The sequence below is a fragment of the Macrosteles quadrilineatus genome, unplaced genomic scaffold (genome assembly GCF_028750875.1).
Source record: "Macrosteles quadrilineatus isolate MER2022 unplaced genomic scaffold, UCM_ALF_1.0 Scaffold_2__2_contigs__length_208266976, whole genome shotgun sequence".
NCBI lineage: Eukaryota > Metazoa > Arthropoda > Insecta > Hemiptera > Cicadellidae > Macrosteles > Macrosteles quadrilineatus.
Window position 1 is genome coordinate 166591053 of NW_026542595.1, and position 21012 is coordinate 166612064.

General features: G+C 33.4%; 1 protein-coding gene across 2 annotated transcripts; it reads left to right on the forward strand.

Annotated features, from left to right (window-relative positions):
- Positions 1 to 1187: 1187 nt before the first annotated feature.
- LOC128986343 (post-GPI attachment to proteins factor 2-like) lies at positions 1188 to 18258 on the forward strand. Of its 2 annotated transcripts, none has more exons than XM_054406669.1 (6): positions 1188 to 1285; positions 10819 to 11039; positions 11589 to 11835; positions 13267 to 13482; positions 13929 to 14106; positions 15090 to 18258. In XM_054406669.1, the coding sequence occupies exons 1-5, from the start codon at positions 1198 to 1200 to the stop codon at positions 14054 to 14056; spliced, it is 900 nt and encodes a 299-aa protein (XP_054262644.1). In that variant the 5' UTR covers positions 1188 to 1197; the 3' UTR covers positions 14057 to 14106; positions 15090 to 18258. The 2 variants fall into 2 exon arrangements, with proteins under 2 accessions (XP_054262644.1, XP_054262646.1); XM_054406671.1 differs by lacking the exon at positions 1188 to 1285 and adding an exon at positions 6181 to 6371.
- Positions 18259 to 21012: the final 2754 nt, after the last annotated feature.

Consider the following 21012-nt stretch of genomic DNA (forward strand, 5'->3'; position numbering starts at 1 on the left):
GGGGGGTTTATGGGGTAAAAATAGGTTTTTCTCATTTTTGACCCTAAAAACACAAAATTTCACAATTTCTTTTTATACCATTTTGTAGAGCTTAAAAAAACAAATAATTTAGTATATTGAAGCGTTATTATGCGCCTAATTGTTACGGAGAAAATTCAAAAAAATTGTACAGTAATTTTAAAATTCCCATGTTATTCTTATGAAGAATAAGTCAACTGTTGTAGTTTGCTTGTTTATGAACATATTTTGATCAAATTTGGAAAATACATGAATTTCATACTAAACCACAGTACCTTTTAACATTTTACATTTTTAAAAAACTTGTTTACCCTCCCTGTTGCAGCAAACCTAAGTACTCATTAAACTAATTCTAGGGAATAAATGTGATATTTTTAAGGAGACATTTTAGTTTAAATCCAATCAGGGAAATGGAAATTCGCTAAGTCTGCAGGTTTGCTGCGGCGGGGGTATTTTGAATAAGGGTAGAAATGATATTTTTCCATATTTTTAACTGAACAGCTTTGACATTCATTCAATGATGATTGGAAATCTTCATAGCTACCAGACATTACATTTTCTGCCAACTATGTAAGTAGATTTTCATCTTATAATTAGTTTTTTTTAATAAGGGAGGCAGTGAGGACTATCATGTTTAATTTTTAAAACGTCATCAGTATAGAATTGTTTTCTAAGTGATTTGTTTCTCAAATTAAATAGTATGGTAGAATAGATTGTTGTTTCAACAAATTGTAAAGGCTTCTAAAACGGTCTGTTAAAGAAAACAAAAGCTAAAAAATTAAAATTTTTAAGAATAAAATATTTTCCTAATTGTGTCTTATTAATTTTTTGAACACACAAATGTGGTTACCATTTGTCAGATGGATCTTATTTGTTCAGACTGTACACACTGACAAATGTATTGCGTTTATATCGCTAGAAACAACCAGTCTGTGAGTTTTAGTTTCATGAGTGCGGTATAAATTGTTCAATACTTTTATTATTTGTGTTTTTTTTATTTCAAAAAATACTCCTACCACTACGAACATTATTAAATTGTTGGGAACATTTAAATCATCAAATAAGAGCACTAGGTACTCAATTGAATTATGATTAAACCATTTTACTTAAAAATTTTCAAGAAAACCAATACAGTTCTTTTGGTGGGTAACATTTTAGTATTTTGACTCTCAAACCTAAATGCACCTCACTCGCTGCCAGTTATATAAATGCTTCCATAAACGAAAAATAAATATGGATGGAGATGACAATGAAATTATTGATATGGGTAAGAGTATACATTTTTTAAACCAAAAATTAAAATATTCTGAAATGCCATCTGCTGTATAGAACACAGTATGAGACTTTTAATAGTAACACAGGGATAGTGATGCGGAGACCATCTTGAAATATCGCTGCCAGCCCAAAAATAAACCTCTTGCTACTACAAACTCTCTCTCCTGGCCTTTTTATATATGACACACTTTCAAGAACTAGAAAAATCAGTAGTTTTTTATGGTTCGAAACAGGACCCAGCTGTCCCTGATCGCTGATAATCATTAAAGGGCTTTAAATAAATTAGGTCCTTAATGATGAAACAGCTTATCTTAGTCATTTACATAGCTACACAGATCATCTCACAACATTCTATAGATTTGTATATAGTGTCTATACAGGGTGGTAATAAAGTCCCAGGACAGTTAAATATTTTAAAAAATAATGTGGATAGAGCTACAATACTTGGTACAAAGTTACAGGGCATAAAACTCTATTTTAACACATATTCAGTGATCCAATAACTCTTCAGGGGGACGGCCCACAAGGAGTCGGAAGAAAATCTTAAATGGAAGCATAGGTCAATATGCACATAAAATTAAAGGTCTTTTTTAGTAAAATACAATGCCGCAAACCGCACTTCAAAAGGTTGATCCTGCGCAAAATGGCAGATGTTCAAAGATTTCTTGAATCTGCCATTTTGAATCTTTGAACAACTGCCATATTTTACTCAGGCATTCTTTTGAGCTTGAATTTACGTCATCGTAATCTACAAGTGAAGACCTTTAATTTGATGTGCATATCGACCTATTTTTACGTTAACAATTTTCTTCCGATTCCTAGGGCTGTGCCCCCTGAGGAGAAAGCGTATAATAGCAATGTAAATTAAATGAATCTTTGAACAACTGTCATTTTGCGCAGGATCAACCTTTTGAAGTGCGGTTTGCGGCATTGTATTCTACTAAAGAAGACCTTTAATTTTATGTGCATATTGACCTATGCTTCCACTTAAGATTTTCTTCCAACTCCTCATGGGCCATCCCCCTGAAGAGTTATTGGATCACTGAATATGTGTTAAAATAGAGTTTTATGCCCTTTAACTTTGTACCAAGTATTGTAGCTCTATATTCATTATTTTTTTTATATTTAACTGTCCTGGGACTTTTTTACCACCTGTATAGATTCTATAGAACTGTATACACTAGCTCATCTTTCACTCATATTTTGGTTCAAATATACACCTAGGTGGCGTCCCCTTCTCAAAAGGATAACGAAAAACAATAACACAGTAGATCTAGCAAAATGTATTATAAATCTTGGTACTGTAGCAGCTATCTAACTTTTCTGTAGTCTTTCGCAGGTCAGATTATTGTGTTTCAAACTGATTATGGCCGAACTTAATTGCATATTGCACACGATGTAGAGCAAGAGAGGCACTACAAGTGTTTTTCATAGGATTAAAATTGTATATTAATTATGCCACATGAAGGGTTGGAAGGTCAGATTCACATAATTTAAGGAAAGGAAGGTCCCAGGTCCCTAATCTTCAGCTAAAAGTATTTCCACCATAGAGTTATTATAAAGTAGGTAGGTAGTAAGTCTATTATGGAAATATCGTTGCTACACACCTTGAAGTGAAAAAATGGATTTATTAAGTCTTTATATGTTAAGTATTGATAAACAAATAAAGTGATTTAAAAAAGTAAAATTTACCCCCGCAGCGAACCTGCAAACTAAGCGAATTTCAGTCTATAGCTGGAATTCCACTAAACTATTCCCTTAAAATTGTCAGATTTATTTTCTATTTACTCAGGTAGAGTTAGGTTTGCTGCTACAAGGAAGAAGAGGGGGGGGGTTTATTGAAATATAGATAGCTTAGTATGAAGTAAACATTTCAAAATTTCATTAAAATATTATGTTCTTAGACAAGCAGGCTACAAGAGTTTTAATTCTCCATATAAGAATAACGTGGTAATTTTAAATTTCCCTTTTTTGGGATTTTTTCCGAAACCGTTAGACATACAACATAATGCTTCAATATACAAATTATTTGTTGTTTTTTTAGCTCTACAAAATGGTTCGGAAATAAAATGCACAATTTTATGTTTACAGTGTGAAAAATGGAAAACCCCATTACACCCATACCCCTCATAAACAACTGTTCTCATAGTCCGATCATGCTGGTTCGCGAACTCGATCGTTAGAATGAAAATGTGGTTTACACGTTTATACAAAATTTAATCAAAATCAGATAATTTTTGCTCGAGTTATCGTGCTAACACACACATATATAAATCTCTTGTGTTTGTGTATACATTGTATATATGAATTTGAACTGATGGCGTTTTTGGCCTCAAGGGACCTCAAAACGAAAAAAGTTAATCGGTCCCAATGTTAACATATTGGGGTTCTACACATCAACAAACCTAAACATAAATCATTATTATACATACATCAATATATGCGTTTTATGCTATATAATTATTCCACCATCTAATATACCTCAAGTCAATCAAACTAAAAAATTAAATGACTATGCTTATTATACGTGGTTTTCTTAAAGTATGACATTCAGAAAAGGTAATGAAATGTTGGTGGCTTTGGGTTGTATTGATTTTAAAACAGAAACAACATTATTATGCCAGCTGTGGCCCTCAATAACGTCAGCTCGGTCAGCTGTGTGGCGTCTGTTCAGTTTTCATTAGATATTAGATTATAGTGTAGACGTCAATCAGTGTTTCCATTTGAGGGATAAAAATCCCTTTCTAGGGATATTTAGGGCCTTCGAGGGATTGAAAAGGGATTGAGGGATAACTAGGGATAATCAGCGAAATTGAAGGATTTTTTAGATTTTCTAGGGATTTTAGGCCTTTACCATTATAAAATTGAAATATTGATAAAATAATACATATGGCTGTATTTCAACAACTTTAATGACCTATTTTGGCTAATTTTGCAAGGCTAATTTTTCAAAGTCGGAACACACAATAGGAAGAGTAACAGCCAACACTGCACGAAACAAGCAAAGGACTGGAGTCGGTCGGTGGAATGGAATGGAGGATCTAGATTACTGTATTTATTAAATACACTATTGTACTATGTACTGTGTATTTAGATTACTACTGTATTATTGTGGTTGTGTTTGTTGTAGCCCTGTGCCCTGTGTCAATGTCGAATGTTTGTTTTCGTTTTGATTTTGTTTGCCGGTGATTTCTGTGATGTTTTTTGGTTAGTAAGTAACTTGGTGTTTAACCTTTTCACCAAGGCATGGTGGCAATGTTTGAAAAAGACTATTAAGTTTGAAATTTGGACACTTGAGGAATATTTTTGAAACAATTTTAAATACTTATATTATTATATTCATTTATAAATGAACATTATTAGTTTCTAAAATTAATAACTATTTGTTTCATTTTTTAGTTAATTAATCTTGTTTTGTACCACATAGACAGTTTAATCACGGCTACCTAACCTATCATTCCAGGCCGGAGGCCGCAGCCTTCGAAATGGCAACGTTGCAAGTATAGTGTTAGTGTTGTAAAAGGTGTTTGTTTGGAGAACGCTAAGCTAATGATATTTATGTATTTTTTTAAGAATACGAAAGCTTGGTTACTGGGCTATGAAAATGTTGACTCCACATTGAATGTACAGAAATAGATGTTCAATTTATATTGTTTTGGTTTTCGATTATATATTATGTTTTAATTCCATGTTAACTTATGGGACGTCTGGTGCTAAACAATACTGCGGTACTTGCAACGTTGGAAAAATGTGGTTCGGATTCCACTATAAACTGTTGTATGTCCCTTAGTTGCCATTAGCTGTATGGGCTATTAAGCTGTGTCTAAGGAACATGTCGGCCTTAGTCACTAACAAGACTACAAGATCGCGCCACTCATCCTACACTCATATTTGGGTTAAAATTCTCACATAGTGGCGTCCCCCATCCTACTAATATTATAAATGAGAAAGTTTGGATGGATGGATGTATAGATGTATGGATGTATGTTTGTGACAAGTGAACGCGAAAAATACTGGTCGGATTGGGCTGAAATTTGGCATGATGATAGCTCACATTCCCGATTAACATATAGGCATATTCTTATTTCAAAAATCCTTTCGGGCTCCGCCCCAGTGGCTCTGGAGTTTCCCATGTTAACCTTATGAGAAATGAAATTATTGAATCTTAACAGCTGTTTCAATTAAACAAGTTGGTTCTGTTCTGTGATGTTCAATAGCATTTAAGTTACAAAAATTACCAACAGGGTGCAGCACTATTATTTCTTTTACATTTATGACAACAGCTAATTTGCAACCAAAAGGTGAGTGAGAGTAGCGAACGAACTTCAACCTGGAGGCGAGTTAGCGTAGCGAACGAGCTAACCTGAAGGCAAGTGAGCGCAGCGAACGAGCTCCAACCTAAAGGTGAGTGAGCGTAGCGAACGAGCTCCAACCCAAAGGTGAGTGAGCGTAGCGAACGAACTTCAACCAGGACGTGATTGAGCCATGCGAACGAGATAATCTTGAAAATTAAGAAGTTAAACGGGGCAAAGCCCGCGGGTTACAGCTAGTCTTAAATAATTTATATTGATATTGCCAATTCTACCAGGCCGCGGCCTGCCTGGAGTTAAAGATGGCCGTGGTTTTAATGGTGCAAAAATGTTTTTTGTATAGTATTACTTTATAAATAATATGGGATATTGAAGAATAATATCACCAGTTACCATATTTTAGGTGGCTATACATGATCCATTGGTATTGCTGCAAAAATAATAAGTTATCTCGATTTGATGAAGAGGGATAATTGGAGGGATTATTAGAACATGGACTAGGGATAACTAGGGATTTTTTGACGTTGGCCCAGGGATATTTTTTTCTTGCTGATGGAAACACTGACGTCAATATTTGTTACTATCACCTACGTCCAACGAATTATAACAATATTGAAATAACTGAATATTTATGGCAAATACTGTACAAAATATAATGTAGTTGTAGAATTGCAAGAATAAATTATTTCTGATTCGGTTAATACACAACAGATTTAAGAATGATATCTTTGTTGCTCTCATAGTCCGTTGGCAGATCACCATTTTTAGGTATTTATTTATAAATATTAATGTTTAATGTAGTTTTACTTTTATGATTTTAGTTGGTACTTAACCGTGATGATTGAGTTACAGAGATAAATAAATAGATAACTCATGGTCGAAATTAATTTTAAGGTATTAAAAACATTTTAGGTAATTTTATTTTATAGCGTATGTTTTGCAAGTAAGAATTTTATGACCCATGTTTGCTTTGTCTAGATGAAGAATTAACATAGGAATGCTTGTTGTATTAAAACTATTTACCATTAAAGCTTTTGTTGTTTGACATTCTAAGCTAAGCTATCCGTTTCCAAACAAAACATAAAAATAAAATGTTTAGTATATTTTGTATTATTGATTTTAATTGACAATGTAAAATTGAATTGTACATCACAAATCAGGCCAAAGTAAGCTATGATATTAATTTGAAAAGAAGGCTTGATTAATTCCAATGAAATGTCCTCTGAATTCTTTCTTCTAGGTCTAGAAAGGTTATGTTAACTTAGTGAGTTTGTCTGATTGGGCTTAAGCATAGCTTTCAGACCTAGCTCTAGTGATTTTGTCTGATTGGGCTTAAGCATAGCTTTCAGACCTAGCTCTAGTGATTTTGTCTGATTAGGTTTAAGCATAGCTTTCAGATCTAGCTTTAACTATTAAGACTAATATAGGTAAATACAGCAAGTCTGTAACAGATCTGTAAACCCATCTAACTTAGGTAAGTTAGGCCTAGGCTTTCAGCGCAATGAGGACACATAGGCTACAATAACTTAAGTTAGCAAATTTGCGAAAAATGAATTTGCCTTTGAGTATTACCTTTTTGTAACTATACTTGTTATGGGCCTAATCAAAATTCTGCCTCTAGTGTCTAAACTATATGCCTAGGTGTTAAAGTAAATCTAACTATTCAATATGCTTAGGCACAACTTTTGGCCTCAATATATAAAGGCCGCAGCTGGTAATTTCACACTTGCCGTCCTAATTGTCATGGTAATACCAATCAGTGTATCTAGAAGACCAAAACAAAAATCCCACTTAGGCCTATTCCTATTGGGTTGTAAAAATTCTATTTCATTCCGCTTTTATAAATTAATAATCATGTTTTATCCCACATATATTTCTCCGTTAGCCTATATCCAGAGTAAACTTTTATAGTGTAATATGTTTAAATATTTCTTTAAACCAATATTGCAATATAACTTAAGTTAGGCCTATTATGCTAAAATAATTTAATCAATTGAGGTTGGTTTTATCTGAAAATCAGTTTGATAAAGAAAAAAAAAACCCAGAGCTAAAAATCCTCTTTTATCTCGCATCCCCTTTACACATGGTATAAAATCCTGTGCATAGAAATATGGCTGCACTTAAGTTTACGTCCTACACTCATTCGAATAAATATATCGGTTGATATATCGATTATTTAATTCGATATATCAAGTTTGGTTAGGTTAAGTTTAACCGAATGAAATAGTCTAATCGATATATTGAATGATCTACCTATATATTGAATAATCTATATCGATATTTTTCATTCGAATGAGTGTAGGACGTAAACTAAAGTGCAGCCAGAAATACTGATAACAATAATGACAAACGTGTTAACATTAGCATTGCACATACGCTTCATATGATCTGGTGCTACAGCTGTTTCTGTCGGCCGGGACTGCTGAGTTGCCACTTTTATCTCGCTCGCCGCCGCCTTAACTTATACTTATAAGATTAGGCCATGGATTAGCTAAAAATAATTTTGTTCACTCACGTAATATTGCCTTGTCATTATTAATCTGCATGAATGTTATGGTACGAATGATGATGCTGAAAAACAATCCATAGCCCTTGACTCCTTTATGACAAAATAAGCGTTCTTATCCATCTATGATGTAAAAAAAAAAAAAAATTGTGCTGGCAAGTATTGTTGCAAGTGCAACTTTGTCAAAGCTTAAAAATCAAATCAACATAGGCTATGGTAATTGTAACTATTTATTTTGATATTTTGGCTTGTTGTAAGCTTTGACAATGTTGGACTTTCAATAAAACTGGCCAGCACCTTTTTTTACAAAAGGTCAATGACTAAAGTCTGGACTACAAACAAAGGTAAAGAAGCCTTTGATCACTTATTTGTCTCCATTGTCTATCACCCCATCAATTTTTAAGCCAACTCAGTGTAGGCCTAAAGCTGTAATTAATTATTTATGATCATCACAATTTTAGATATCTTACTTAAACCATTTAAAAAAAATATATCTTGTGGTTAAATTTGACTGATTTTCATGTTGTGGTTGTATGCAATAACGTAAGTTATGTTCAATTTCTTTTTATGGGTTTGTAAAATTTTTTAGTAACTAAAGCTAGTATTCTGAACCATTGCCTTAATTTATTTTCAATGATAAACTATACAATTATCTAGCAAAGGGGGTTTACTCAAACAGAGTAAATGATGAAACCTATCATGAAACTACAGTATACTGTTGGCCAAAGATAAATAACTATCTGGATGTCAAAACAATCAAAAGCTTTATACATTCATTTGAAAACATTGCAGGTCCTAAAATAATTTCGGTCCTGTATTACGTCCACAACATAAAATCTTTGGGGTTTGTTGTCAATTTATTATAAATTTCGACATTTCAATGAGTGATGTTCTAGAATGTCCTTTTCAGCCCAATGTCATGTTTTACAGAACGTAGTTGGTTAAAAACCTTGGAAGTTATGAAATAAGCATCCTATTAATTAATCAACTGAATGCTAGTAATTAGTAACGCTAGTATTAGGGTTGTGAATAGCTTCAAAATTAAACACCCACAGTAGGGTATTTTAATTATTTGATTTATTTCTACTAACGTAATGAATCTCCTAAGATTAGCGCATAAAATTGCTTTTGAATTAGGATTTTTAGCTTCACTATTGAAATCAGCCAGGTTTTAATAGAAAGAACCAGAAAGAGCAAAGTTAATTGGGCATAATTGGCTCCATTCAAGATGTCAGTTCTTTTATAATGGCAGTTATGTTGAAAATTTGACCTCAATTAACATAGCCTAGATTGAATTAATTATTATTTATGAGGCCTGTCCGAGATGACAACTGACTATTTTTCATTATGTTGTTTACATAAACATACTGATATTTAATTTCAACATGTCTGTATTTTTTGTAAAATAACATAAATCTCAATTCCCTAAGTTGAAGTGAATAGAAAAGCAACAATCAACCAAAAGTCATTAAATTGTGTTTGGATTTTAGGATTTTATTTTCATCGCCCAAGTAGAACAATTTAATTTCAAATGTATTGAACAGTTAAACTGATAGGTTTTAATAGTTAAAGGTAGAGGCCTCGTTATTTGTTGAAAATTTTGTTCATTTCACAATTCATCCCTTGACAATTTTCTCAGAGTGTTCTCAAAGAAATGCTTTACTAAAAATCGATCATTTTGTTTGTATTAACAGTTTCAGTCTAGTTTGAAATACCATGGTTGTTAAAAAGTTCAAATAACTGTTATTTGTTAATCCAGAATTTATGATCTACAACGGGAGCAAGGTTAATTTTTGGATTGAATGTTTTCTTATATTCTTCAATTCATAAAACTTGGAAGTAAATAGTATTTTCTGACAGAGTGAATTGGTAAATCGCTCTATCCTCTTGTATTTTTAATAAATATTGTGTAATGTTAACCATAAATACTGCAATATGAGGTTGGTGGTGTAACCAACCTGCAATGGAGGTTGTAGGTTTAAGATCAAGATTGTTTCTCTCTATCTCAAACACCAGTTGAAAATTACTATAGTCTCGTTCACACGGGGCGAGTTTACACGCTACTCGCCGGCGTGTAAGAAGCCGGGCGAGTTGGCGAGTGTGCTTGTATTCGTTCACACGGAGCTTGTCCACTTGCCAACTCGCCAACATGTAGAAAGACGCCGGCGAGTCGGCGAGTGCGCTTGTAGTCGTTCACACGATGCTTTTTCCACTCGCTCAGTAGCTGGCTTGAACCAAATCCTCCAACATCTTTGAGTAACAAGCGCACAAGCACAAGCAACTGTGTTCACACTGGGCTACTTTACACGCCTACTCGCTCAAAAACTGGCGAGTTGGCGTGTAAAGTAGCGGCAGCGTCAACTTTTTCCAGAGCTTTTTTACAAGCAGCTTTTGAGCGAGTACGTCGTTCACACTGAGCTATTTTACTAGCTGCGTGTAAAAAAGCCGGCTTGTAGCTTGTAAACTCGCCCCGTGTGAACGGGGCTTTAGACAGTGAAATATCCTTGTTGTGTACTAGAAAAATATTGACTTTGTTACTAACTGTTTAGCTAAAGATTTATAACTCATGTAAAGTTTTTGTGTTTCTTGCATCAGTATGATTTTTTCAATTCAGGTAAGCCTGCTTTTCCAATCTTATATTATTGCATATTTTGTGTTTCTATGCCATTGACCTTTTGTTATTGATACTTATGCCTGAACCGGTTCCAGGGTGGCATGAGAGGTTGGGAGGGATGCCTAGTAAACCAGTGATGGTAAACACAACTGGTTACTTACCTCTCAACTATCGCCAGTCCAAGGGCTTCGTTGTCCGAATCCCGTTTGAGAAGCTCGCTTGGAGCACCTGTCTGCTGCCCCTCAGCAGTTTTGTTTTTTGCGTCATCTGGTCCTTACTCTACAACTTCGATGACTCCACCTTCACCCATTGCAAGGTATACGATTTTGTAACTGTGTTCTTTGTGTTGAATAGAAAGTGATTTATTGGGTCTGATTATGATTGGAGTGTCCAATCGAAATCAATTAGGTACCACTTACCATCTTTAAAGTAGGCTATATTTACCGTCGTGTGAGTAACAGTATAAGCGTAAATATATGTTTTATGTTTTATAAGATGTTTCTTTTATTTACTTTCCGTAAAGTGATTTTGACAGCCACTTTAGTTACATTTCAATATAATAGACATGATAATTACTTCTTTTAGAATGAGTTGTGTAATAGAAGCCGAAAGAGTTTGATACATTGTTGTTGGTTTATAAATTTGAAAAAAATACCACTTAAGCAGACTTACACACTTTGACATGTGTAAATTTTCAATACAAATATAAGTCACAAAAGTTTCATGTAGGCTTACTGGGTTACATTAAATACATTTAGTTAGGCCTACCTAATTTTGAATCCGTCAGAGACTAATTATTTTAACAATGAATAGGGTTTAATAGGACTATAGAGTACTAGAGTACTGATGTTAGTTTCATTTGTAGGTGCCAAACTTTCTTCCGTCAATATCGGCGGCGATCGGCAACTACAGAACGCAGAGGTTTGTGTGGGGCACAGCTATCGCGGTCCACGCAGGACCCAGATTTCTGTTCACATCCATGTATCGTCAGTACTACAAGGACATACTCAGTAACGGGGCACAAACATTGGCTTCCGTCGCGTGCTTCCTTAACGTCGTGGAGAACGTTGCTCTCATCGGCTTAACGTTCATCCCGTCCGCATACAACTATGGTGAGTGCAAGGAAATAAACTGTATATTTACGTACGTTAAGGTTATTGATGTAAAAAAAAATGTACCATTCTTGGTGCAACATATATTTGTAGACTATATTTATTTGTAGATTATATTTGTAGGCCTAGGTCAATTATGAAATTAGAAGGCTATTAACTATTGCAGTCACTGACAATATCCGCATTGGCTTTGCCTTAACAAAGTTTAACGTGTCTCCTTTCTATAAACCCATTAGCAGGTACTTACTTGGTCTGCGAAACGGACTACTTTGGCTTGTGACTATGCCTGGGATGAGATTACCCAGCAAAGAACACATTGTAGAGGAAGGCTTCTTCACTGCCAAGACTTTTTTTAAAACTGGAAGAACACGCTCTCTTGTTTAGGGATTACAATATACAATGGAAAGACGCTGAAAACATATCTTTTAAGAGTAATTTTTAAACAATTGAGTAGGTAAAATGTACTATAGCCTAGCTAGTAGCTACTAAGCAAATTTACAGTAATTGTTCTTGAAATCCCATGTATCAGGGCAAATCTAGTTAAAAGCATGTACAGTAGAATTCCAACCATCCAAACTCCAGCTATCCAAATCGCTCTCAGAAAGAATGAAAAAAAACACAGTACCTAATAAGAATTGTTGTTTAGTTAGGCAAAAGCCAGGAGCGAGGCAAAATCTAAAAACTCTTGCGCTGTTGTGTAGACATCAAAATCATGCAGAAAAATATTGCACATCTGCCTCGGTCTTGTAGACATCATTATTCTTCTAAAAATCATAACCGTCCTCCGCAATCGCGGTGAAAGCATGAATTTTTTAATCACAAAATCTTTGCAGACACGTTCTGCGATCGCAATAGTAAAACTCAGTTAGCCTCTTTCTGTATAATACTTGATTATCCAAAAATGTATTACGGTCCCAATTTATTCGGAAAGTTGGCGTTCTACTTGACTTTATCCAATTCAATTTGTATACATAAAATAGTTATTCAGGCAATTATCACAGCTGTATTTAATCTGCACTAAGTAGGCCTATTGACACTCTGCCTAAATGGAGTCAGGGTAAATGTAAGTGCATTGACGAAAGCTGTTCAATAACTTTCGGGTAAAGCCTTTGAGTATCCAGGGTGGCAAAAAATTGTATCTCTGCTTTCTTGTCTTTTTAGAACATTACACCCACTTTCCTAAATCTATACATGTAAAATTAGAATGGATTTGACATATTTTAAATTACATCAAGTAACCGTTACCGGTACTCAATTATTTGGGGGTAGGCTATCACCTGGATGGATTGGAGTTGAAGACCTTATCTCTGAGAGTGTTACATAATGTACAGTCTTACTTTCATGCTGTGACTGTACCCAATATTTTAAAATTGAAAATAGTGCCCATATCCCCACCTGATATGTGTAACCAGTCCAATGTTTTGTTTGCAGCTATTCACGAGAAGTGTTTCATGACGTTCATGCTGACGTCGGAGCTGTACATGGTGCTAACTTGTGTTCTACTGACGAGGTACAGAGCCCAGCCTCCCAGCAACGTAGAGAGCAAGTCGCTGAGGCTCAAGTACCAGCTGTTAGCCATCAATATGGTGTCCTTCGCCCTGGCTGGATATTTCTTCATCAGACACAACTTGTATTGTGAGCCTGGGGGTAAGTTTGTAATTTCAAAGTTAAATTGACAAATACTTCAAAACAGGAGATGTTTGTTGATTGTATAGTCTTAATTTATTTATTTAAATCAATAATTTGGTTTTCTGTTTAGTTCTTTATGAATAAAAAAATGCTCTGTCACAGTAATATTTTATTTTTATAGACTTGTTTTTCTTACCTAATATACACACACCTAATTTTCAATTACAAAATGAAAACTTCTTTACTTGATTTTTCTATTGAACCTTCTTAGAAAACTAAGATTATTACTTAAACTTACTTAAAATTATTAAGATTAACTTTTTATCAAGATTTAATAAAAAACCTTTTAGTAAATAAAATAGTGAACATCTTTTAATCCCTTTCTATCCTGTTATGAATAAGCTTGATATTTAGTTTAGTTTGATTTCTACGATGCAGACTTGATAACTGTGTTTCCCCTACAGTGTACTCGTTGTTTGCGCTGTGTGAATACGTAGTGGTCCTGACCAACATGGCGTTTCACATGACTGCGTCGTGGGACTTCCACGGCCGCCAGATAACCATCGACCAGTACGGACTCGACATCAGCTGACGGGTCCCCTTGCTGGGCTCGTCCGACGGATAACAGACAGCCTCCTCCGGGTATGTAACGTTCTTGTATAATCATCATCATCATCATTACTTTCAGTCTGATGTGTGTCTGACACTTGGGCTTTTTGCACCCCATTGAAAAACCTTTAGAAACTTAGAACCTGATTAGGGATGTTGCGATACTATTGATACCATTTCTCTTTCAATACCAATAGTAGCAATCTGGGTATTTGAAAGAGTATATGGATACTTTACTACATGCAGTGTCTTATCTAACAATCGCTTTTCTTTAAAATTTTATTTATATTGAAAAAAAATTCAAAATTGATTTCTTTTGAAGCTTGTTTATTACAAAAGAAGCCTATTTTATTCAAAAACATTTTAAATTACCTTTTTAAGTGGAGTTTGCAGCAGCAGTAGGCCTAGTAATCAAAGTAATTACAGTAGACTATTGGTAATGCACAAGTGGATAAACCATGCTGCAAATTAGTCACGATTGGAAAAAGTACATAGGGCCTAGTGTAATTTAAAATGTAGTAGGCCTACTTTATACAGCGACAACCAACATGTTTAGCTTCCCATAATCATGTAGGTAGCCTATAAAGTTACCGTTTTTTGCTTCACCGTTCAACGATGAGTCACTGATTACAACCGATGAGTTGATAAGTTACATTTTGTTTGTGTTTATATTTTCGTTATTGTTAGGCTTATGTATTTTATCCCTCAGTCTAGTCCACCCCTACACTCAAAAATGTTAATATTTTATTATATATTTCTATAACATTAGTAAATCACCAAATTTGAATCTGAAAAAATGTTGCATACTTATATTTTTACATAAGTATCCTTAAAAATTGACTGGTAATTCCACAAAAATTCCCCCAAAACCCTAGAGTTTTGTAAGGTGTTGAATACACCATTTAACCATATGCTATACAGTTATACAATATGCATACAATAGGCCTACTCAGTTATAGAATACATTATACAAAACATGAAACCATTACCAACTAACTGGTTTGAAAATATTGAAGGTCTGAAACTTCGTCCAATCCGGATAATTCACCGGAGGGCGTCGACCCGGAGTTTGTGCGGCTGCCAGAACATCGGCCGCGGGTGTTAGCCAACTACCCACCCTACCCGACGGCACCCAACATCTACGTAACATTCCTGGACCCTCTCAACTACCCGGACCCGCTGCCCGAGTGGTATCTGTCCATAGACCACCCCCAGCCGTGGGCCTACTACAATGTTCTCAACGGACAAAAACACTTTGTCATTTCAGTACTTAACTCTTGATATTCTCCCCTTAGCAGGGAGTATGGTGTAATGCTTTGAATGTAGGCTTGTTTTCCGTTCGGACTTAAGACTGTGCTGCTCCGTCTTGACCAACTGGCTGTTATTTTTGTTCGGTAGTTTCGTGTAGTGGAAATGTTTTTTACGATTTTTCATAAGTAGTCGTATGAAAGTATTACTTGTAGTTTTAGTTGAGGAGTGGGTTATGGTGATTACTTAATTGTCGTATTTTGGTTTTGTTTGGTAAAGTACGTATTGAAGTATGGTAATCAATTAAATATTTTCCTCCGGATCACGTTTGAGCAGAATAAAAATTAAAATTACTTGATGAGTGATTCTCCAAAAATGGTAAAGTGATTTAAGTTTATAAACCGTAGGTTCATTTTCAAGTAGATTACCTAGTTATTTAAAAAATCCTCTTTACCCTGGGGTTATGAAGAGTATCATTTCAATAACTCTTGGTATTCTCATCGAGAAAGAATCTTAACCTCTTACCAAAACCAGGATCATTTTGACACTATTGTACTACATGTATTCAACATTTTACTTAATCAGTTATTATTTAAAACTTTAACATCGGTTTTGATAACTGCCAAATGATTATAAGTTGCATTTCAGAAATAAATAATGTTAGTGAAGCAAAAAAGGATTCATTCATATTCATATAATCGTTAACAAAAGTAACTATTGAATATGAATCTTCTCATAGTTTGGAATCTCTTGACTATTTTGTGCAAATACTCGTAGTTAGATATTTTTTATACATTTAAATCTCAGGTATTTTTGTAGTAGTTTTTTTCATGTATGGGTCCACGATTTCCTTTTGTTTTTTGACAATTTCACAAACTGCATTCACTATTAGGAAAACATTAAACAATGTAAGGCGATGAAACATTATAAATATGTAGTTCATAATTTATTGGTCTTCTTGATATACGTAAGTCAATGATCTGATCACTATGTTATTCTTGCAGCTTCCAAGTTTGAATTGTGTTGGTAATACCAAATGTTTGTAATAGTTTTATTTAAATACAAAGGTTTTGCTTGCACCTTAAGGACAATATTCACAGCCGTATGTTAAAAGTTTATCTTAGCTGTTATTAACAGTAGATATCACTTATTTATCGTAATACTCATAGAAAAATATGCGCTGTTGAAGGGTTTGCAAGAGTTAGCCTACTATTTCAGTTTTCATGGAAATAATATAGTTATAACTGCGGTAGTTGTAATATTTAAATTGTTTACAGTGACTTTTCATTTAACGACTTATTTCAAAATAAATGCAAGCAGGTCCTTTATTGCTTTTTAAATGCTCACTTTCTGTAAAGTTATTGTCTTCCATATATTTAACTGTTCAACTAGTTTCTGTTTTGTACAGTACAGTATCTTTTCAACTAAGAACTAATCATTGTTGTGGAGATTATTAACTAGAGATTGTTCCAATTGGAAAGGTTGTGTGTTCCTCTGTGTTTAAGATAAGCGTGTTGAACTATTTGTCGTGATTAACTTAAACATTAATCAATATTTTTCCATTTATGAAAGTAAAACTAATATTAACTTAACTTTTTTGTGAGATGCAATTTGCTGAAATATTAATTATTGAGTATTTGCATAGACTAAGCAACACAAGTAGACTCCTCATCCCATTGTAAATTTTGAAGCTTGTTTTTTGTGTCTAGTTCATGTACGTCCACACTGATCGCTAGTGTAGACAACATTTTGTTTCTATTATTTTAGGGTTATTTTAATGATTTGTGCTTTACTATTTGGTTAAATAACTAGGAGACCAGTTATTGTTTATGATTATATCGTTTTATTAGGTTAAACGAGGTTTTAAATGACTGCAATAACAAGAAACAAATTGTAAACAAAACAAAACCTCTATAGTTGGACGTACAGAACTAACAATAAAATTGGCTTCAGATGTTCCATTAGGATGATTAATCTACTAAGGGAGTATGTTTTATCTATGGTATTTGTTTCAGAGGAAAGATAAAAAACTGTTAGTTTGGTGTTTTGTTTTATCCATTATAGATTTTTTTCTTATCCATCGAAATCGGTAGGAAGCTCTTCTCAAAACTTGATTGCAAGAAAATAGATAAACTAATGATAATGGTACTATTTTACCTCCGTCATGTAATGCAATTTGTTTCTCAAGATCAGTAGACAAACATGTTTTGCGGCTGATATGGCTTCGTCAGGGTAGCAAAAACTAATCTGTCATAACTGTCACACACGCAAAAATAACTAAATACGTAACAAACATTTAGATATAATACTGATAGGCATATCACACAACGTAGACTTCATGGTAGAATTTGTTTTGTTTTGTCTATTACATGAGCTGCAACAAACATTTTGTGTCGTGTGATAGGTCTATCAGTATTAAATCTAAATGTTTATTTTTGTATTTATTTATTTATTTGTGTACTTGTGACATTTATGTCAGGTGTGTTTGCTTTCTTGATGATGCCGTGTCAGCAGCGAAATATATAGATACACTAGGTAAAATAGTACTTTTTTGTCCTAGGATGCTAGGTACGAACCTGGAATTTTTTCACATTACTTCAGGCTAGACCTAGGGGTTGCAGCATTATTACTTATATAAAATCCATTGGTGATTTGGCAGGATTTGAATCCGGAACCAAAGCCGCGCTCTAACCACTAGATCAGTTCGCTCCCCCCTACTATTAAGGCCAAGTCACACCGAGCTCGCTCCCGCGGCGGGAGCGAATTTTGAAAAATCGCTCACCGTTTTATCAAATGTGCCAAGTCACACCGCACTACCGCGCGCCCGCGGGCGTGCGGTAGTGTCCGCCACGTCCGCCTGCTGAGCGATTTTTTGCGACTACCGCGGCGGGAGTTTTGTCTAGCGCATGCGCTAAAGGGGCATTTTGAATGCCCAAGCTATTTAAAGTTTAAAAGTAATACAGTTTAATACAGTTTTAAATTAAATTTAACATGTTTCTTTTGTTTGATTATGAAATCTATGTTGTTTTGTAATATCTTCGTAATTATGTTTATCACCAAAAAAAATAATTTTTGTTTACCATGCAAAAATAACGTTTACAGTGAAAATTTAATGTTTCCCATGAACATTTTTATATTGCCGACGTAAACAAATTTTGTTTTATTGTTTCATCAACTTTTTCGATTTGCAACAACCAAAACTTTATAATCAATGTAAACTTGAACTTCCAATAGAAGGCTTAGCAAAAAATTACATTATTTTTAAAATGGTCATATGTTTTTATTTAAAAAGTAAATAGTCTTTGTAGTGTAGCGAAAAATAACGTTCAAAATGCTGAACGTGGATAATTTATCCTCAACCATATTTAAAATGCTTCGAACACAAGGTCTAAATTAAATTTAAAAAAATAATTATTCACTTTTTAAAGTAGTCCTACACTAATAAATTAATAAACATTCAATTGCTTCTTAAGCACTTGACTTAAAACCTGCAAATTTACATGGCATACTAAACAGGTAAGATAAGTTTCTTATGTAAAATGAATTGTAATGAACTCATCTCAAAACTCCCGCCGCGGACGCGAACTTTCGGTGTGACATGGCTCGAGGAAAAACATCCGCGCGCGGTACTCCCGCGGCGGGAGCGGCAGATGTCGGTGTGACATGGCCTTTACTTAGTACCATTATATTAGTCATTAGAGTAATCCCGGGGCCCCCAACATGGAATTCATAATACAAATTTTATACATGACTTTAAAATCTGTTTATGATCATTGTAAATTGAACAATGGTTGAATTAAAGGATATAAACAAAACCATTTCTTTAAAATTCTGCTTAAAGCAATATTTGAAATTGTGCTACTTTTTTTATTCGAACCTGCCAAACATTGACATGCTCATTAAATGCAGCTCAAGGCTAGAAATGTAACCAAATACTCAATTAAACTACTCATTTGTATGTATTTAAAAATCTAAACCCAAATAATTCAATATCTTTTATTATGGAAGGGAAATTCCTAAGAAGATCTGTGCCACCCATATCAGTACATTTTAAATACGTTGTTTACGTTTGCAAAATGTATCGATAAAAACCGTTTATGCTAGACAATTTATTTTGTAAGTTCCAAAATCATACCATATTTGGGTATATTGTTGACAACCTTTGGTTAATCATTAAAACCTTAGCTTTTTATTAATTACATATCTGTTAAAATATCAAATAATTTTACTATTGTTGATAGTTGTTAATGATTAATTCTGTTTTCAGTAAATTCTATAATTACTGTTAGTTAAATTTCTTGTGCTATATTGCACTATTGTTAGGTCTATTGTCAAAAAAAGTGTTTCAGGCAAGAACTTTTTCTGTATTGGAGTTTTAATTTACCTGAAAATCATGTGGCCATTTTTTATCCCCCTTCATTACTTCTTCAGAAAACATGCATCAGTAAAAAATTGTGTCTGTTTTGAATTGTACATTGTTTGTAATTTTGATTGAAACCCCTAAGGTGAGATGATGGTGGTGCTATTTGATTACAAGGAGATTGTTTAACAACCTCAATTTGACGATTTCTGTGTTTAAATATTATTTTAGATCATAATTAGTTATTTTTCTTATGAGATTTAATATGATAAAATATATAACTATTGAAACTAAAGTGGATCAAAAACTATCAAGCGAATGTTTTTAGTTAAATATAGTTAGATTTTATTTTGATTTTTAAGTTTTGTATTGTAACGATCGAGATTCATTTTGTGATTACAATCAGTATTAAAATCACAAAATATGTTAATTTTAAATTATTTATTAGAAGTTTATTTCTTATTTTAATCCAATTTATTTTAACAAACTCTTTATTAAAGAACTGCATTCATGTTTTGTTCAAGTATTCTTGATTTTACTGATTCCAAGAATCTAGACAGACTATGTAATGCTTGTGATATTATGTACTTTATAATTTGTAAATAAAGATACTGTTTATTATATAGAAATCTGGACTGTTTATAGGTTTTGTGATGGAATTCACAAAAAAATATTTAAAATTTTAACTGTAAATATTTTATGGCATTGTACAACTTATTTAACCTTTTGTAACTATTAACAGATTACACTGCTGCACTATTGATCGCTTTTAAAAACTTTAAATCCTGATTATTATTTTCTTATTCAATACCTGTGTATTGATGTGTTTTGGGTAATATTGGTGAAATATGTAAAGATAGCGTATAATACTTTTATAAGTCCTAAAACTCATTATTCAGTCAGAATATGTTATTTGAAAGTACATTAAATTTATTATTATTTTACTGACTTAAACTTATTATTATTGAATATAATATTTCCTTAAACTATTATAAAGTTATTATATTGGGTTTTGGTAAAATTTTATTAAATTTTAAAGGAAATCCAAGTAAGGATTTTTAAAGGAGTAGAGTTAAACTGAATTACCTGGGAAAATTCCTCGACTAATAGATACAAAATAAAAGTCACAATCATTTATCTTTACTGTTTGCACTTTGATTCAAATGATCGTTGATGTTTCAAAACTTGTGCTTTGAGTGAGAAAAGCAAAATTTTCAGACGTTTTCCTAGTTTTTTATTAATTTATTAACTTTTATTAATTTTATTAGTTTACCTTAAGCTTACATATTAATATTACTTTCTTTTGTACTGAAAATGAAGTTACTCTTAAT